General features: G+C 37.4%; 1 protein-coding gene across 1 annotated transcript in view; it reads right to left on the reverse strand.

Annotated features, from left to right (window-relative positions):
* Positions 1-2,841: 2,841 nt before the first annotated feature.
* Positions 2,842-13,515, reverse strand: part of LOC128015462 (cholecystokinin receptor-like) — a 47,635-nt gene continuing 36,961 nt past the window's right edge. The window contains exons 3-5 of the mRNA XM_052599301.1: positions 12,126-12,387; positions 8,062-8,189; positions 2,842-4,259 (exon numbers count right to left, since the gene is read on the reverse strand). Coding sequence (XP_052455261.1) covers positions 3,724-4,259; positions 8,062-8,189; positions 12,126-12,387 — 926 coding nt within the window. The 3' untranslated portion in view covers positions 2,842-3,723. The remainder of the gene's footprint in view (positions 4,260-8,061; positions 8,190-12,125; positions 12,388-13,515) is intronic.

The following is a 13,515-nucleotide window of genomic DNA, read 5'->3' on the forward strand; positions in this document are numbered from 1 at the left end:
TGTGTATTTTAAAAAGTAATGTTTTTGAAAGAAGTTTCTTATGCTTCTTATGCTCATCAAGCCAGCCAAAAAAAGGAATATTGTGAAATACTGTATGATCACAATTAAAAATAATTGTTTTCTATTTTACTATACTTTAAAATATAATGTGTGATGTGAAGCTGAATTTTCAGGATCATTACTCCAGACTTCAGTGTCATGTGATTGAAATTATTCTAATATGCTTATTTATTATCACTGTAAGAAACAATTGTGCTGCTTAATATTTATTCTATAACCTGTGATACTTTTTTCATTATTAAAATGTACGTTTAATAATGTACAAACAAATAAAAATCTGCTACAACAATATAAGTCTTTAGTATCAATTTATATATTTTTTATACATTTAACACCTTGCTGAAGATTACTGTTTTTTCTGTATTTTTTATTAAATGCATTCAGGCTTAATGAGCATAAGAGACTTCTTTCAAAAACACACACAAAAAATATGAATGTGTCTATATTAATCTATTGTGATATTGTAACAGAGTAAAATCCTCAGTGTTAAAAGTACATATGAGTGGTCTACATAAGAGTCTCACCCACAGATGTTAAAAACTAACACTGAAGCAGTGTAGGATTTACACCTGTAGTGTCGACTGTTGAACTATCCATGTAGGTAAAATCAGTTAGCTTCACTTCACCAATGATAACTGACCATTAGTAATGAAACCAGCTGTTAATGAGCAAAGTCTAGTGAAGGAGAGAGGAAGAAGAATAAAAACAGAAAAAAAAACACGATTTACAGCCATAAAGATTTAAATGGAATCAACTGCAAATATAATACATGTTTAGAAGTAACCAATAATAATTAACTCTTAATGTTTCCAAATATGATGAGCAGAGTGATATGGTGATATGAGCAGAGGTTTAGCTTTATTGAGTGTTGCTGATATTGTTTTATTGGACAATTCATTTGAGCCCATCATTTTGGTGGTTAATGTTCCATTTTTGACTAATGTCGGTTGTTTATAAAAAAAAATTATACCGTGGCAGAAGATGATTTTGACCGCTCTTAACATTGTGTATGGAAATAAAGTGGTTTTGTTGATTGATGCCATCTAAATTCCAATATGTGAATATATAGTTTAGACTGTGGTATTGATGCTTATTGTAGCAACGCAGTTTGTGATAATACACCATCACAGTTTTAAAAAAGGTGAAGTCTATAAGCATCTAACACCATACCTCGCACCAGGCCCCGCGTCAGCTAAGGACAGCCCTAGAAATCACTTCAAAACAGATGACGACATCTCACACAGCTTCATTAGGAGCTGTATTTCTTTGTGTGTGTATTTAGCCTTTTGCTTCGGATGTGTTTGTTACAGCACACATTCTGAAGGAAAGACACACTTTGAAACGGCAACATTAATTGATTTGATTGCAGGTGAGTGATAATTTGACTACATCCATTGAACAATGACTCTAGTATTTTACTGCCTGTCTTGACTGGTGGACTAGTGTATAGGGTATGCTATGGTTATGGAGGGCCCACCTCAAAGCTTGAGGCCCTAGGCAATAGCCTGCTCATATAGGTATCAGGCCCTGGGCCAGAATTATGTTACCTATCCTCTACCCAAACAAAACAAACCTGGAAGAAAAAACAGCTCAACTTTCTGTCGCTTTTGGCAGATGTAGCTGACACCAAGAGAAATAACAGCAGTTGCTTAGCAGACAGTTTGTGTGCCTGAGTGAGAAATAGCACTCTCTGTTTATCCCCAAGACTTGGGTTTGATACAGGTCTGCCACATATCCAGTTGGTACTTTAGAGAAAATGGAGAGAGGGAAAAGAAAAATTGTAAGAAGGGAGAGATAATCAAGAGAGAGAAGCAGACAGAAAAGAAAGAGGTAATAAGGGTGGGCATGTGTGAGAACTGATGATATATTTTTTCACTATATATCCTGGGGGACACATAAACAATTCATGAAGCTGTGAATTCTGGTGCTGACCCCCAAATCCATTGAGGAGGTGAGAAGAAAGGTGAAACAGAGAGATGTTTTTTTTTTTTTTTCATTGATAATTTTATGCAGTTAGCATATTTATTTAGACAGAAAAAGTAACACAATTGAATTGGTCCTAAAAATGCCTATAAAATGATCATTTGGCCACTGTACAAGTTTTTTTTTTTTTTTTTTTTTTTTTTACAAATTTCTCAAAATTAACATTTTAGTTGAAGTCATTTCTTTTTTTTGTATATGTTTCTATATGGGTTTTTGTATATGTCTGTATATTTTTAATTCATATTTTATTTTATTATTTTTTTTATTTTTATTTATTTTTGTAGGCTACATGAAGTTAAATTAAATTAAAATCATAAACATTGCCTTAGCATGTAAAAATATTTTAAGTTAATGTTTATTTAAAGTAACGAAAATGTTTTGAAGGCTTACTTTTATCAAATATGGCCATTCAGGTATTTCAGCAGTTCAGTGGATAAGATAAACTCAGTATAAGCACACAAACATCTCATGTGTGTTCAGTCCTTTTGAGGTTGAATTTTAAAACACTTGGTTTCGCTCTGCAAATCCAGCTTTCATGTTTAGCATGAACCGCTGAATACATTAATTTCAGTACAAACAAGAGCTTATCTCCTTTCATATGTTCAGAGAGGGTTCGTTGGGGGCCAGGCGAGAAATTGGAATATCCCAGATGTCTCATCAGCTTCAGCAATAAGTAAGAAATCGATTAGAGCAATGCAATTTGGAAGGTTTGCTTATTTTATTATTATTATTTCTTTTGGAAGGGGGGGCAGTGTTTGTCTGAGAAAACTATTAGAACATTAGTGCCTCTAACGCAATCACATCAAACTTCCCGCTACAGTTTATTATTTTCCTTTCGCATCTCTAGTGCCAGGGCATTGCAATTTCCAACCTGTCATGCAGCTTGGCAGTACTGACCATGGCATCACTTCAAATGAGGTGAAGGTTTCCAAGAGACTGTTGATTCCATTGAAGACTGAATTGCCTTCCCCACCTGATACATCTTCATGTAGTATAACTTGTAAGAGATTTACATCAGAAAAAGAGGAGCACAAATTAAACATTGTCTCCTACAAATCTCCTACAAAAAGATTATACAAAAGAAGGACTCTCAGTGGTGCTATTTAAGCAAAGCTCATTACGATAAATATGCCATTATAGCATTTTAATAAAACAGAGAACAAAATACAGATGCTACATTACAACACTCAAAATAGACAATAAAACATACCATTTTGTAGACAGAAAGCAGCTTTCTATAAGTACAGTATATAGTCTTTTGTTTGATCATGCAACATGCAATATTTGGTTCCATAACATCGAAGATACAAGGAATATTTCTATGCTATTTGCCTATGTACACTTCCTTTGCAGGATAAGATCATCCTCTGAAAAGTTCTCCAAAGATCTTAAACAATAAAAATAAAGCTACATCTTTGCACATCACGTGTACCGCACCTTTTGATTTTATCACAATTATATAAATTGAAGACACAACCATAGAACGACAGTTTGCCACAGAAAGAACAGACAAATGAGGTATTCTTTTCCAAATAAAAAACGAAAACTGACACATTGAACAAAGCATGTTGCCACCATGAAAAAGAAGAACACATCTGGTGATCTGAACTCTTAAACAAGTAGTACATATCACAAGTACACAGCTCATGGATCAAACTGGAGACACCTGCAATGCTAATGCTAACACGGTCCTACCGTGCTAACGGTGGTATAATTGAACCTTGTTATGGATGCCCCTGTGACTCCTGTGATCTCATCATCACCTTCCCTCCTCTTCTTCCTGTTCTTGCATGGCCGCCTGCAACACCCAAAGGTGGCCAAGAGAGCCTTGCGAAAGCGGGTGTTCATGAAGCAGTAGATGATGGGATTGACACAGGCTGAGGTGTAGGACAGCAGTTGAATGAAGGAGATGGGGGCTCCAGAAAGTGCGCTCTGAGCTGACTTTTGGTCGAAAGCCTTCCAGGTGTTGGCAGAGTATAGAGGCATCCAGCATACAAAGAACATGGCAACTATAATGATCAGCATACGGATCACTCGTTTCTTGGCAATGAGCTTTGCCTCTGAGGTGTTGCTCCGTGGACGGTCCGCTTTTACAGTGCCAGAGGTGGTCAGAGCAGAAAGTTCCATAGCAGGGGGCTTCTTTGGGACCTGGATATAACATCCATCACTCTCATCATGGCCAGAAGACTGTGCGCTGTTCAACCCATTCTTTACGCCTATACATCAAAGAAACAAAAGTGTTTTTTTTACAAAATCATATTGGTGGTATGTCTGTTTAGCTGCAGTCACACTAGAGTTTGCACTCTATTCATACCCATCCGAACACAAGAAATCAGAAGAAATTTCACATTCTGTTGCATATGAATGTTCACTGAATTCTGACTCTTGAATCTCGATAATGAGAAGACCTCTGACCAACAGAGGACCTCAACGTCACAACCTTGAATTCAAAGCTTTTATGCAAATGTAATAAACAGTATGTACATGTATTACATTTCTATATATTAAATATATTGATATATAAAGTAAAAACAAATATGAAACCTATTAGAAAGTGAAACTATTTCATATATTTAACATATATATGTATACACTCACCAGGCACTTTATTAGGTAGTTTAGCCTAATAAACTAAACTGCATGTGAAAATTTAGGCAGCTGACTCGCTTCCGTTTCAGGCAATGACTTTGCAGGCAGCGAATTTGCATGAAGGCACCTCATAAAACTGATTTTGGACAGGCTTCTGAGGCAGAGTAATGGTTTAATAATCTACAGCAAAATATAGAGAGCTTTGGTGATAACTAAGTGAATATTTCAGTACTGCAATATTCATTTCTCGCTAGAAATTACCTTCAAAAGTGGAAAACATTGATCAAAAACGTACATTTACACACAAACTGACCAACGACCACAACTTTCAGATGCCATCTTTATTTCTTGGCTTAACTGTCATAAAATTGAACACACAGGATTGTGTGATATCAAAGGCAGCGAAGGATACATCTAAGCTGCATTCAAAAATCGGCCAGATGAAGGCATCTCAGCAGGAACTGAAGCAAACAATGAATTCGGGTGTGCCTTAATGTCTTCCTACCTTAATATGTGTCCTCCAAAGGCAGCATTTTTCAGTTTTTGGATGCAGCCATGGTATCAGTATCAGAAAGCAAGTATCAGTCAAGTATAAGAAAGCAAAAGAAAGGTTATTTGAGTGACTTTGAATGTGGCATGGTTATTGGTGCCAGACGGGCTGGTCTGAGAATTTCAAAAAATGCTGATCCATCATTTTCACACACAACCATCTTCAGGGTTTATAGAGAATCGTCAAAAAAAAAAAAACAATCGAAAATATCCAGTGACCGTCAGTTCTGTGGGCAAGAGGTCAGAGTAGAATGGCCAGAGTTGTTTTGAGCTGATAGAAAGGCAACAGTAACTCAAATAACCAATCTACAGCAGCAGAAGACCACACTGGCTGCAACTCCAGTAAGTTAAGAACAGGAAACAGAGGCTACAATTCCCATGGGCTCAACAAAACTGGACAACAGAAGGCTGGCAAAAGGTCACCTACTTTGGTGAGTTTCAATTTCTGATGGGACAGTCGGATGGTAGGGCCAGAATGTAGTGTAAGCAACATGAAAGCATGGATCCATCCTGCCTTGTATAAACATTTCAGGCTAGTGGTGGTGGTCTAATGTTGTGGGGAATATTTTCTTAGCATACTTGGGTCCATTCAGTACCAAAATAGCATTATTTAAATGCCACAGCCTACCTGAGTTTTGTTGCTGACCATGTCCTTCCTTTTATGACCATAGTGTACCCATTTGGTTATGACTACAGTATTTCCAACAGAGTTATGTGGCATGTCACTAAGCTCAAATCATCTCAATCTGGTTTCTTGACTGGTTTCATCTTCATACTAAAATGGCCCCCAAAGTCACCAAATCTGAATCCATTTTAGCACCTTTGCGATGAGGTCCAATCTGGTACTAGCAAGGTACCTGTATACCTAAGTTGTTGGTGAGTATATATATATGCAAACCTGCAAACCTGCAGTTCAGAAATGTGGATATTTTATTTATATATGCAACATTATTAAAACATCATATATACATACATACAGATACATACGTATATATATATATATATATATATATATATATATATATATATATATATATATATATATAATGTGACGAGTCAGCTGCCTCCTCCCTGATTATCACCGGCACCCCGTCCTAAATCGCCGCCCTTCACCAGGCTCCCGACTGGAGTGGGTGTGTGAGAGGAGGGGCGCTGGACGAGTCAGGGCTGGCGGCGTGTGATGGGGCACACCTGAAGGAAGTGGAGCCTCATTACCGCCGCTGTTTAAAAGCCCAACGCGCCTCTCCTCAGGAGACCGGTCTCTTCCCCGTGCATGCACACTGGTGTCCTCGTGGGTCCAGGAAGGGTGCGTTGAGGGACTTCCGCGCAACCAAGACGTGAGCTGCCGGACCCGCGATCCGGATGGGAACCGCACCCGTATACACGGCCGACGGGCCAGGATGCCGGGCCGTCCATCCCCTACCAGCGCCGCGGCCGACGAGAGAGATGTGCGTTGGGCTTTTAAACAGCGGCGGTAATGAGGCTCCACTTCCTTCAGGTGTGCCCGCATTCTCCACCAATGTGACGAGTCAGCTGCCTCCTCCCTGATTATCACCGGCACCCCGTCCTAAATCGCCGCCCTTCACCAGGCTCCCGACTGGAGTAGGTGTGTGAGAGGAGGGGCGCTGGACGAGTCAGGGCTGGCGGCGTGTGATGGGGCCACCAAGACGTGAGCTGCCGGACCCGCGATCCGGATGGGAACCGCACCCGTATACACGGCCGACGGGCCAGGATGCCGGGCCGTCCATCCCCTACCAGCGCCGCGGCCGACGAGAGAGATGTGGCCGCTAGAGGAAGCCGCCGCCCCTCGCGCCCCGGACCAAGGAGGGGAGCGCGTGCGGCCGCCGGACTCCGCCCCTTACCTGGACCCTTCCTCGATGAACACTGCCCGACCTACACATACCCCGCAGCACGACGAGGACACCAGATTCCCTGTTATTTTGGACACTTTCCCCCTTTGGCCACTTTTATTCCCTGTGTTTTATTATTTCTGTTAATAAAAGCCTCTCCGAGGCCTGACGCCACGCCCACTGTGTCTGTCTTGTGCTCCTCCCGTGACAATATATATATATATATATATATATATACGTATGTATCTGTATGTATGTATATATGATGTTTTAATAATGTTGCATATATAAATAAAATATCCACATTTCTGAACTGCAGGTTTGCAGTGTTGCAAAAAATAGATTATACAGTATATTATTACTTATTTACTAAGCATGAAAGTCCTTGAGCATGCGATAACCTGTTCATTGTGCTGTCCAAAGACACCAGATAAATCTATTGACACTGAGGTAAAATGCAGATGGCATAATGTAGGTTTGGCAGGGCAAAACAACATAAAGAGGATGCATTAGCTCATTTATATATAAAGTATCTTGTAACACTCCGTATGCACCGGATACAAAAGAGTTACATAGTGCAAATAACAACCTGTATAACCAGAATCTTATTTAAATATGTAAGACCTGGTTTTGCATGTCCCTACTTAGATTTCTCCAAAACAATAACTTAACTATTTACTCTCATTTTCTTTTCCCTGCTTAATTTTTAGATCACAGCCATTGCACAAGGTAATACTTTTTGAAGAATACTTCTAATAAAAGATACCTCTGGATGTCTAACTGAAATGCCCCCATACGTACATCTTTACACCTAACAAACTTACATCCAGTACAACAGCTTTAATGCCCAGGGATGTACTTAGCATGACCTTAGTGCATTCAGTCCTCGCCATGGGACACATGGGTCAAGCAGACTCTCTCACAAATGGAGAGAGAACAGAAAAGTCTTTTGAGATTTTGAGAACATCAACTCATTGCTTTGAGGAATAACTGATGTTGTGGTGTGAAGGCTTAAGAAAATGGTTCATACCACTAGAGTCTTTCTTCTGCTCCAGTTCAAACTGAATCCCTCTATAAAGTTCTCTGGATATGAGACCATAGGCAATTATCATCACCACACCTGGGATGAAGAACAGAATGAAGAGCAACAGGACGTACCTAACAGAGAGAGAAAGAGCAAAATATATGTCAGTGAAATGTACTGTGTATGCAGATAATGGAACCAAAATGTAATAAACAGTATGTAAACCAAAAAACAAGTCAGTAGTGGACAAATTAGAATAAATCACTAGTGATACTGTACTGCGCTGTGTTTTCCAAAAGATAAGCTTAAGTAGATTTAGTTTATTTATTTACATAAAAATATATACAATACAAGAAAAACAAAATACAATACATACACAATGGAAGGAGAGTCGGAAAACCCAATAAGGGTTTTATAATATAAATATGGGATAAACCATTACATAATCTGATGCCCCATTAACTCTCAATTGGGTAGCACTTTATTTTACAGTCCTGTTCCTCATGTACATACTATGTACATATTATAGTAATTACAATAACTATGTAATAACTAGGTACTAACCCTGAACCTACCCCTAAACCTAACCCTACCCCATTGTAGTTACCTTGTGTTACCAGAACTTTCTTAGATAAATACAATGTAAGTACACTATAAGTACATGTTAGTACACGTACTGTAAAATAAAGTGCAACCCTCAATTGTCTACTTAGGCTTACAACACTTTTGGGAACACAGTCCTGATCTGTTTTGGTGCAATTTTTCAAAAAAGATCTAAGGTTCGATTGAAATTCTGAAGTTCCTGAAATTAATTTAGTCAAAATTTAGTTTCAGTCCTCTAATCTGATTGGCTAAGATAGTTTCAGTTACCTCCATGAGCAGTATGTACACAATAATTACAGAGACAGTATTCCAAAAGTCTCACAAAAGTAACTGTTCTACTGAATTCTAAATGTTATTGATTGTTTTGATTACTTGCAGAAATGGTGATATTCAGTAAAACGGCAATATAGTATTGTTTAACTACTGTAGCTTTTGCATGTATTTAAATTAACTGCAATGAACAACACAAGCTTCAGATTCAGTCACACGGTATTTAAAATAATGTAGTCAGATGATCAGCTCTGGCATACAAAAAGACAATGCAATACTTGAATGTCAAACTTTAAATTAAACAGCTCTACCCCATATGATAATATTTTCTAATATTCAAATGAAAGTATGGGACTGTTCCCTGAAAGCATCTCTGGTAGTCTGTTCCTCTGATCTTTTCATCTATCAGACAGCTTTGGGTGTGCAGCTCCTTTCCGTGCTGCACTTCTCTGATATCAAAGACACTTTTCTTTCTTCTTGTTTCCTTTGTGGCTTTCAAATTCATTACAAGCTCCAGCACAAAGGAAATAAAAGCAACACTAATCCATACAAAGTGGATGTAAGAGAGGAGGGTGTAATACTGGGAAGCCCCTATTTATGCAAAACAAATGTATAATGTGTGATCTCCAATGCCTGCGTGTAGCAAGAATTTTTTTTTCTTATTTGCACAAAGCAAACAAAACCAATATCATGGGTAGTGAGATGGAAACCCTTATGCAAAATATGTATGTGTGTGTTTGTGTGTGTGTGTGTGTGTGTGTGTGTGGGCATGTTTTTGTGACATTTCAGGACACAACTTTGTATAATGACATGGGTATGACACAGGTATTACAAGGAGAGGGTGACTTTTGAGGATATAACCCATGTCCCCATTTTTCAAAATGCTTATAAATCATACAGAATGAGTTTTTTTTTGAGAAAGTAAAAATGCACAAAGTTGCTGTGAGGGTTAGGGGTAGGGGTAGGGTTGGTGAAGGGCGATAGAATATACAGTTTCTACATTATAAAAACCATTACGCCTATGGGATGTCCCCACTTTTCACAAAAACAAACAAACACTTATATACAACCATGCATATTTACAATACAAGGTAAGGTGAGATAAAAGTTTACAGCTTTATATAAACTCATGCAAGAGAAATTAATTTACGGAGTGCAGCATTACATCACATGTAAAAATGTGACAAAAAATATTGATAGATAAAGCTCATTTAAATGGACTGGTTTGGGTTGTATCAATATCAGTGGTTTTCTGATTCTTTATATCTGGTGGGACACAGTCAGTCACTAAATGCAGCTGGTGTATGTGTACATTAGGAGTGTTCAATCCTGCTAAAATGTAAAAAATAAATAAATAAATAAATAAATAAGATTTCCTAGTGCATCATGATCACTTTATCTGTTTATACAGTTGCATAAAAGTCACAAATCCGAGCCCCCTGGAGCTTAACTTCCTTCTGAGCCAGTCTCTGACCATGACTTGAACCAGCAGGCTGTGATTTGTGTGAGGGACTTGTTCAGTGATTTGATGCATCTGACATGAATGTCTGAACAGAGAGGGAACATGAATATAAAATATTTATACATGAATATAGAGGTTTGGACTTCAGCTTCAAAATTAATGAGCTCTTGTTATGCATTTTGAACTTATTTAGAGCCGAGTCCTGACAGCAGGTCCCCTGTTTACAGACCAGCTTAAACCAGCATGAATTTCCAGGCTCTGGTTTATGCTATTTATCCTGCCATTTGTCCTTGCTATACATCGTGGTTGTGATTGTGGTTGTCTCACTTTTATTCACTGTATTAGCAGGAAATGCTTGTTGGACATGTCATCTTTCCTCTCACACCCTTTCTGTATAGAAATGAACACAAACTGATCCATAAATATATATAAAAGGGGATAGAAAATACTGTTTGTACAGGATGAAAACCATTACCATTACCTATGGTAGTACCAATAAACCACATATACAAGAATATGTGTGTTACAATAAAAGATAGTCCAGTTCAGACTGGATAGTTTTTTATTAGTTTATTTATTTTTTATATTATTATTATGCAATAGTCCATATAAAAATAAATAAAAGTAATTTTGCAACTACATTTCAACTACCAGTCATTATTGGAGTATGATCATCTTTTTCTACTAATCCTAAACTTAACCTTAACCTATAACGGTCTACTAATTTTCTAATGAGAGTTAGATCACATGTATTTGCAATGTTACTTGCACATGAATGCCACCACAAATTCAGAATAATGAGTGGAGAACTAGGATTTCATCAAGCTATGAATTTACAATTTGGGCCATGTTAGTGAGTAAACATGACAGACACAATGGATGCAGTGTCTTTGCTTATGGTAATTTGTTGAAATTAGTGAGAAAGGTCAGTGAGAAAGGTCACTCTGATTTATCTTAGCATTAGAAGAAAAGCTAACATTATAAAAGCAAACAAATGATGAACTTAAGAGAACACACATAGAAGTGCTTGACATTTTGTCATCTTACCTGAGCGTACCAAAATGCAAATAGTTTCATAACAACGTGGCCGTCTAGAATGAAGAAAGTGATTAAAATGATACATATTCAAAATGCTACACAAGCACTGCTTTGTTCAAGGTTCGTATAGGCGCAGTGCTAGTTTAGCCTTTTCTTTTTGAAAGACAAATATTGACTACTACCGCCTGCTGGTATAGAAAGTTATTTCCTCTCACACAGACACAGAATATATATATATATATATATATATATATATATATATATATATATATATATATATATATATATATGTGTGTGTGTGTGTGTGTGTGTGTGTATGCTTTCAATTGATTATTGTTATTTTTTAGTTTGCCTAATTAACTATACATTTTTATGTATTTAATCACTTTTATATTGTCATGATTTCACACTGAACAACATTAAGATGGTATATTTTAAATGTGTGTTTAAATCTTTTTACTAAATAGCCAATTATTAATGAAGTCCACTATAATTAATACCAGTACTGCTACTGATGTCCCTATTAAATGCATTACACCCTCAGTTTTAGCCATTAATTAAAGCCATCCAACGTTAAAGTACAATTTAAAGCCTTTTTTACATTTAATAGGCTGTATATCTATACATACACTTTCTTTTTTTCTTTTTTTCTTTTTTTTTTCAATGTTAAGACAAGTAATGTAGCCAAAAGACTCACCAAGTCTGTTCCACCTGACTGATGGGCCAATCAAGCCTGCACATGTGAGCTGTGATGTTGTCTGGCTTGTTGAATGGCACCAGTACACTAAACACAGGATAGGGCACCATGATACCCACAGAGACTATCCATGTGGCAGCAATGACCTTGTAGGCATGAGAACGGGTCTGCCATGCCCTGGACTTCAGCGGGTTGCAGATGGCGCTGTATCTTTCAATGGCAATGGCCACCAGACTGAAGGTGGAGATGCTGACAGATATACCTGTAAAGAGAATGCATACAAGGAAGAAAATTTATGTAAAAAAAAAAAAAAAAAAATATATATATATATATATATATATATATATATATATATATATATATATATATATATGCTTACAATGTAAAATATTTATAAATACTCTCAGAAAAAAGTGCAAAAGGCAATCTATTCACAAGAGTTGTACTGATACTGGAGATTTATTACTAATCACAGAACCGGCTTTACTGACAAGATATGCATGACAATTGCATTCGATTAAACGTGCAGCCCTAGTGCAGACCCTTCAAAAATTGGGGCATTTAAAAGTAAATTACTGCTAAATTTTAAATAAATAAAACATACAATAGTCTTATATCTGCTGCCATCTTTATTTTACTAACTTACTGTATGCAGAAGGTGAACCAGCTGGCATGAAAAAAATCCAACACAACCATCTAGTGGGCTGTTAAGAAATGTATTTTATTATTCTACCAAACAGGATAATACTTGGCATCCGTGTATACAGTATTGCCCCGGAAAATATCACAATGCTCTATCTATTTTTACCCCTAACCCTAGTAAATAGTTGGCCTTTTGGCCTTTTTCCTGAGACTGTAATATATATAACAATCTATATAATATATAAATATTAAAGTAAATTGTATTGCAAATATATATGTGTGTGTGTGTGTGTGTGTGTGTGTGTGTGTGTGTGTGTGTGTGTGTGCGTGTGTGTGTGTGTGTGTGTGTGTGCGTGTGTGCGTGTGTGTGTGCGTGTGTGTGTGTGTGTGTGTGTGTGTGCGTGTGTGTTTTCGCTTTTCAAAAGTTGATCGTGTATACAAGTTCTTATTATTGCAGAGTACTAGCCTCTTGTTCATTGTCTGTGCTTTACCTCTGGTTTTAGATGCGCTCCACTTTGTTACATATATACAATGGTTTGTCTTTGCCTGTATTTGCCAAGGTTGCACAAACACTGAGCTTTTAACAGCAGACTTTCAGGGAAATGTTCAGTACAGCATGACATGCTTAAGAACTTTTCTGAAAAGACAAATCTCTGAAGCTCTTCTGTGGTTAAACCGTCTATAGTTGGACTCTATTCGGTCTGAAACTATTACGTTCCACATAGAACTGTTGATTTTTCCTCTTTGG

This window comes from Carassius gibelio, chromosome A1, assembly GCF_023724105.1.
Source record: "Carassius gibelio isolate Cgi1373 ecotype wild population from Czech Republic chromosome A1, carGib1.2-hapl.c, whole genome shotgun sequence".
In the NCBI taxonomy this organism is placed as follows: Eukaryota; Metazoa; Chordata; class Actinopteri; order Cypriniformes; family Cyprinidae; genus Carassius; species Carassius gibelio.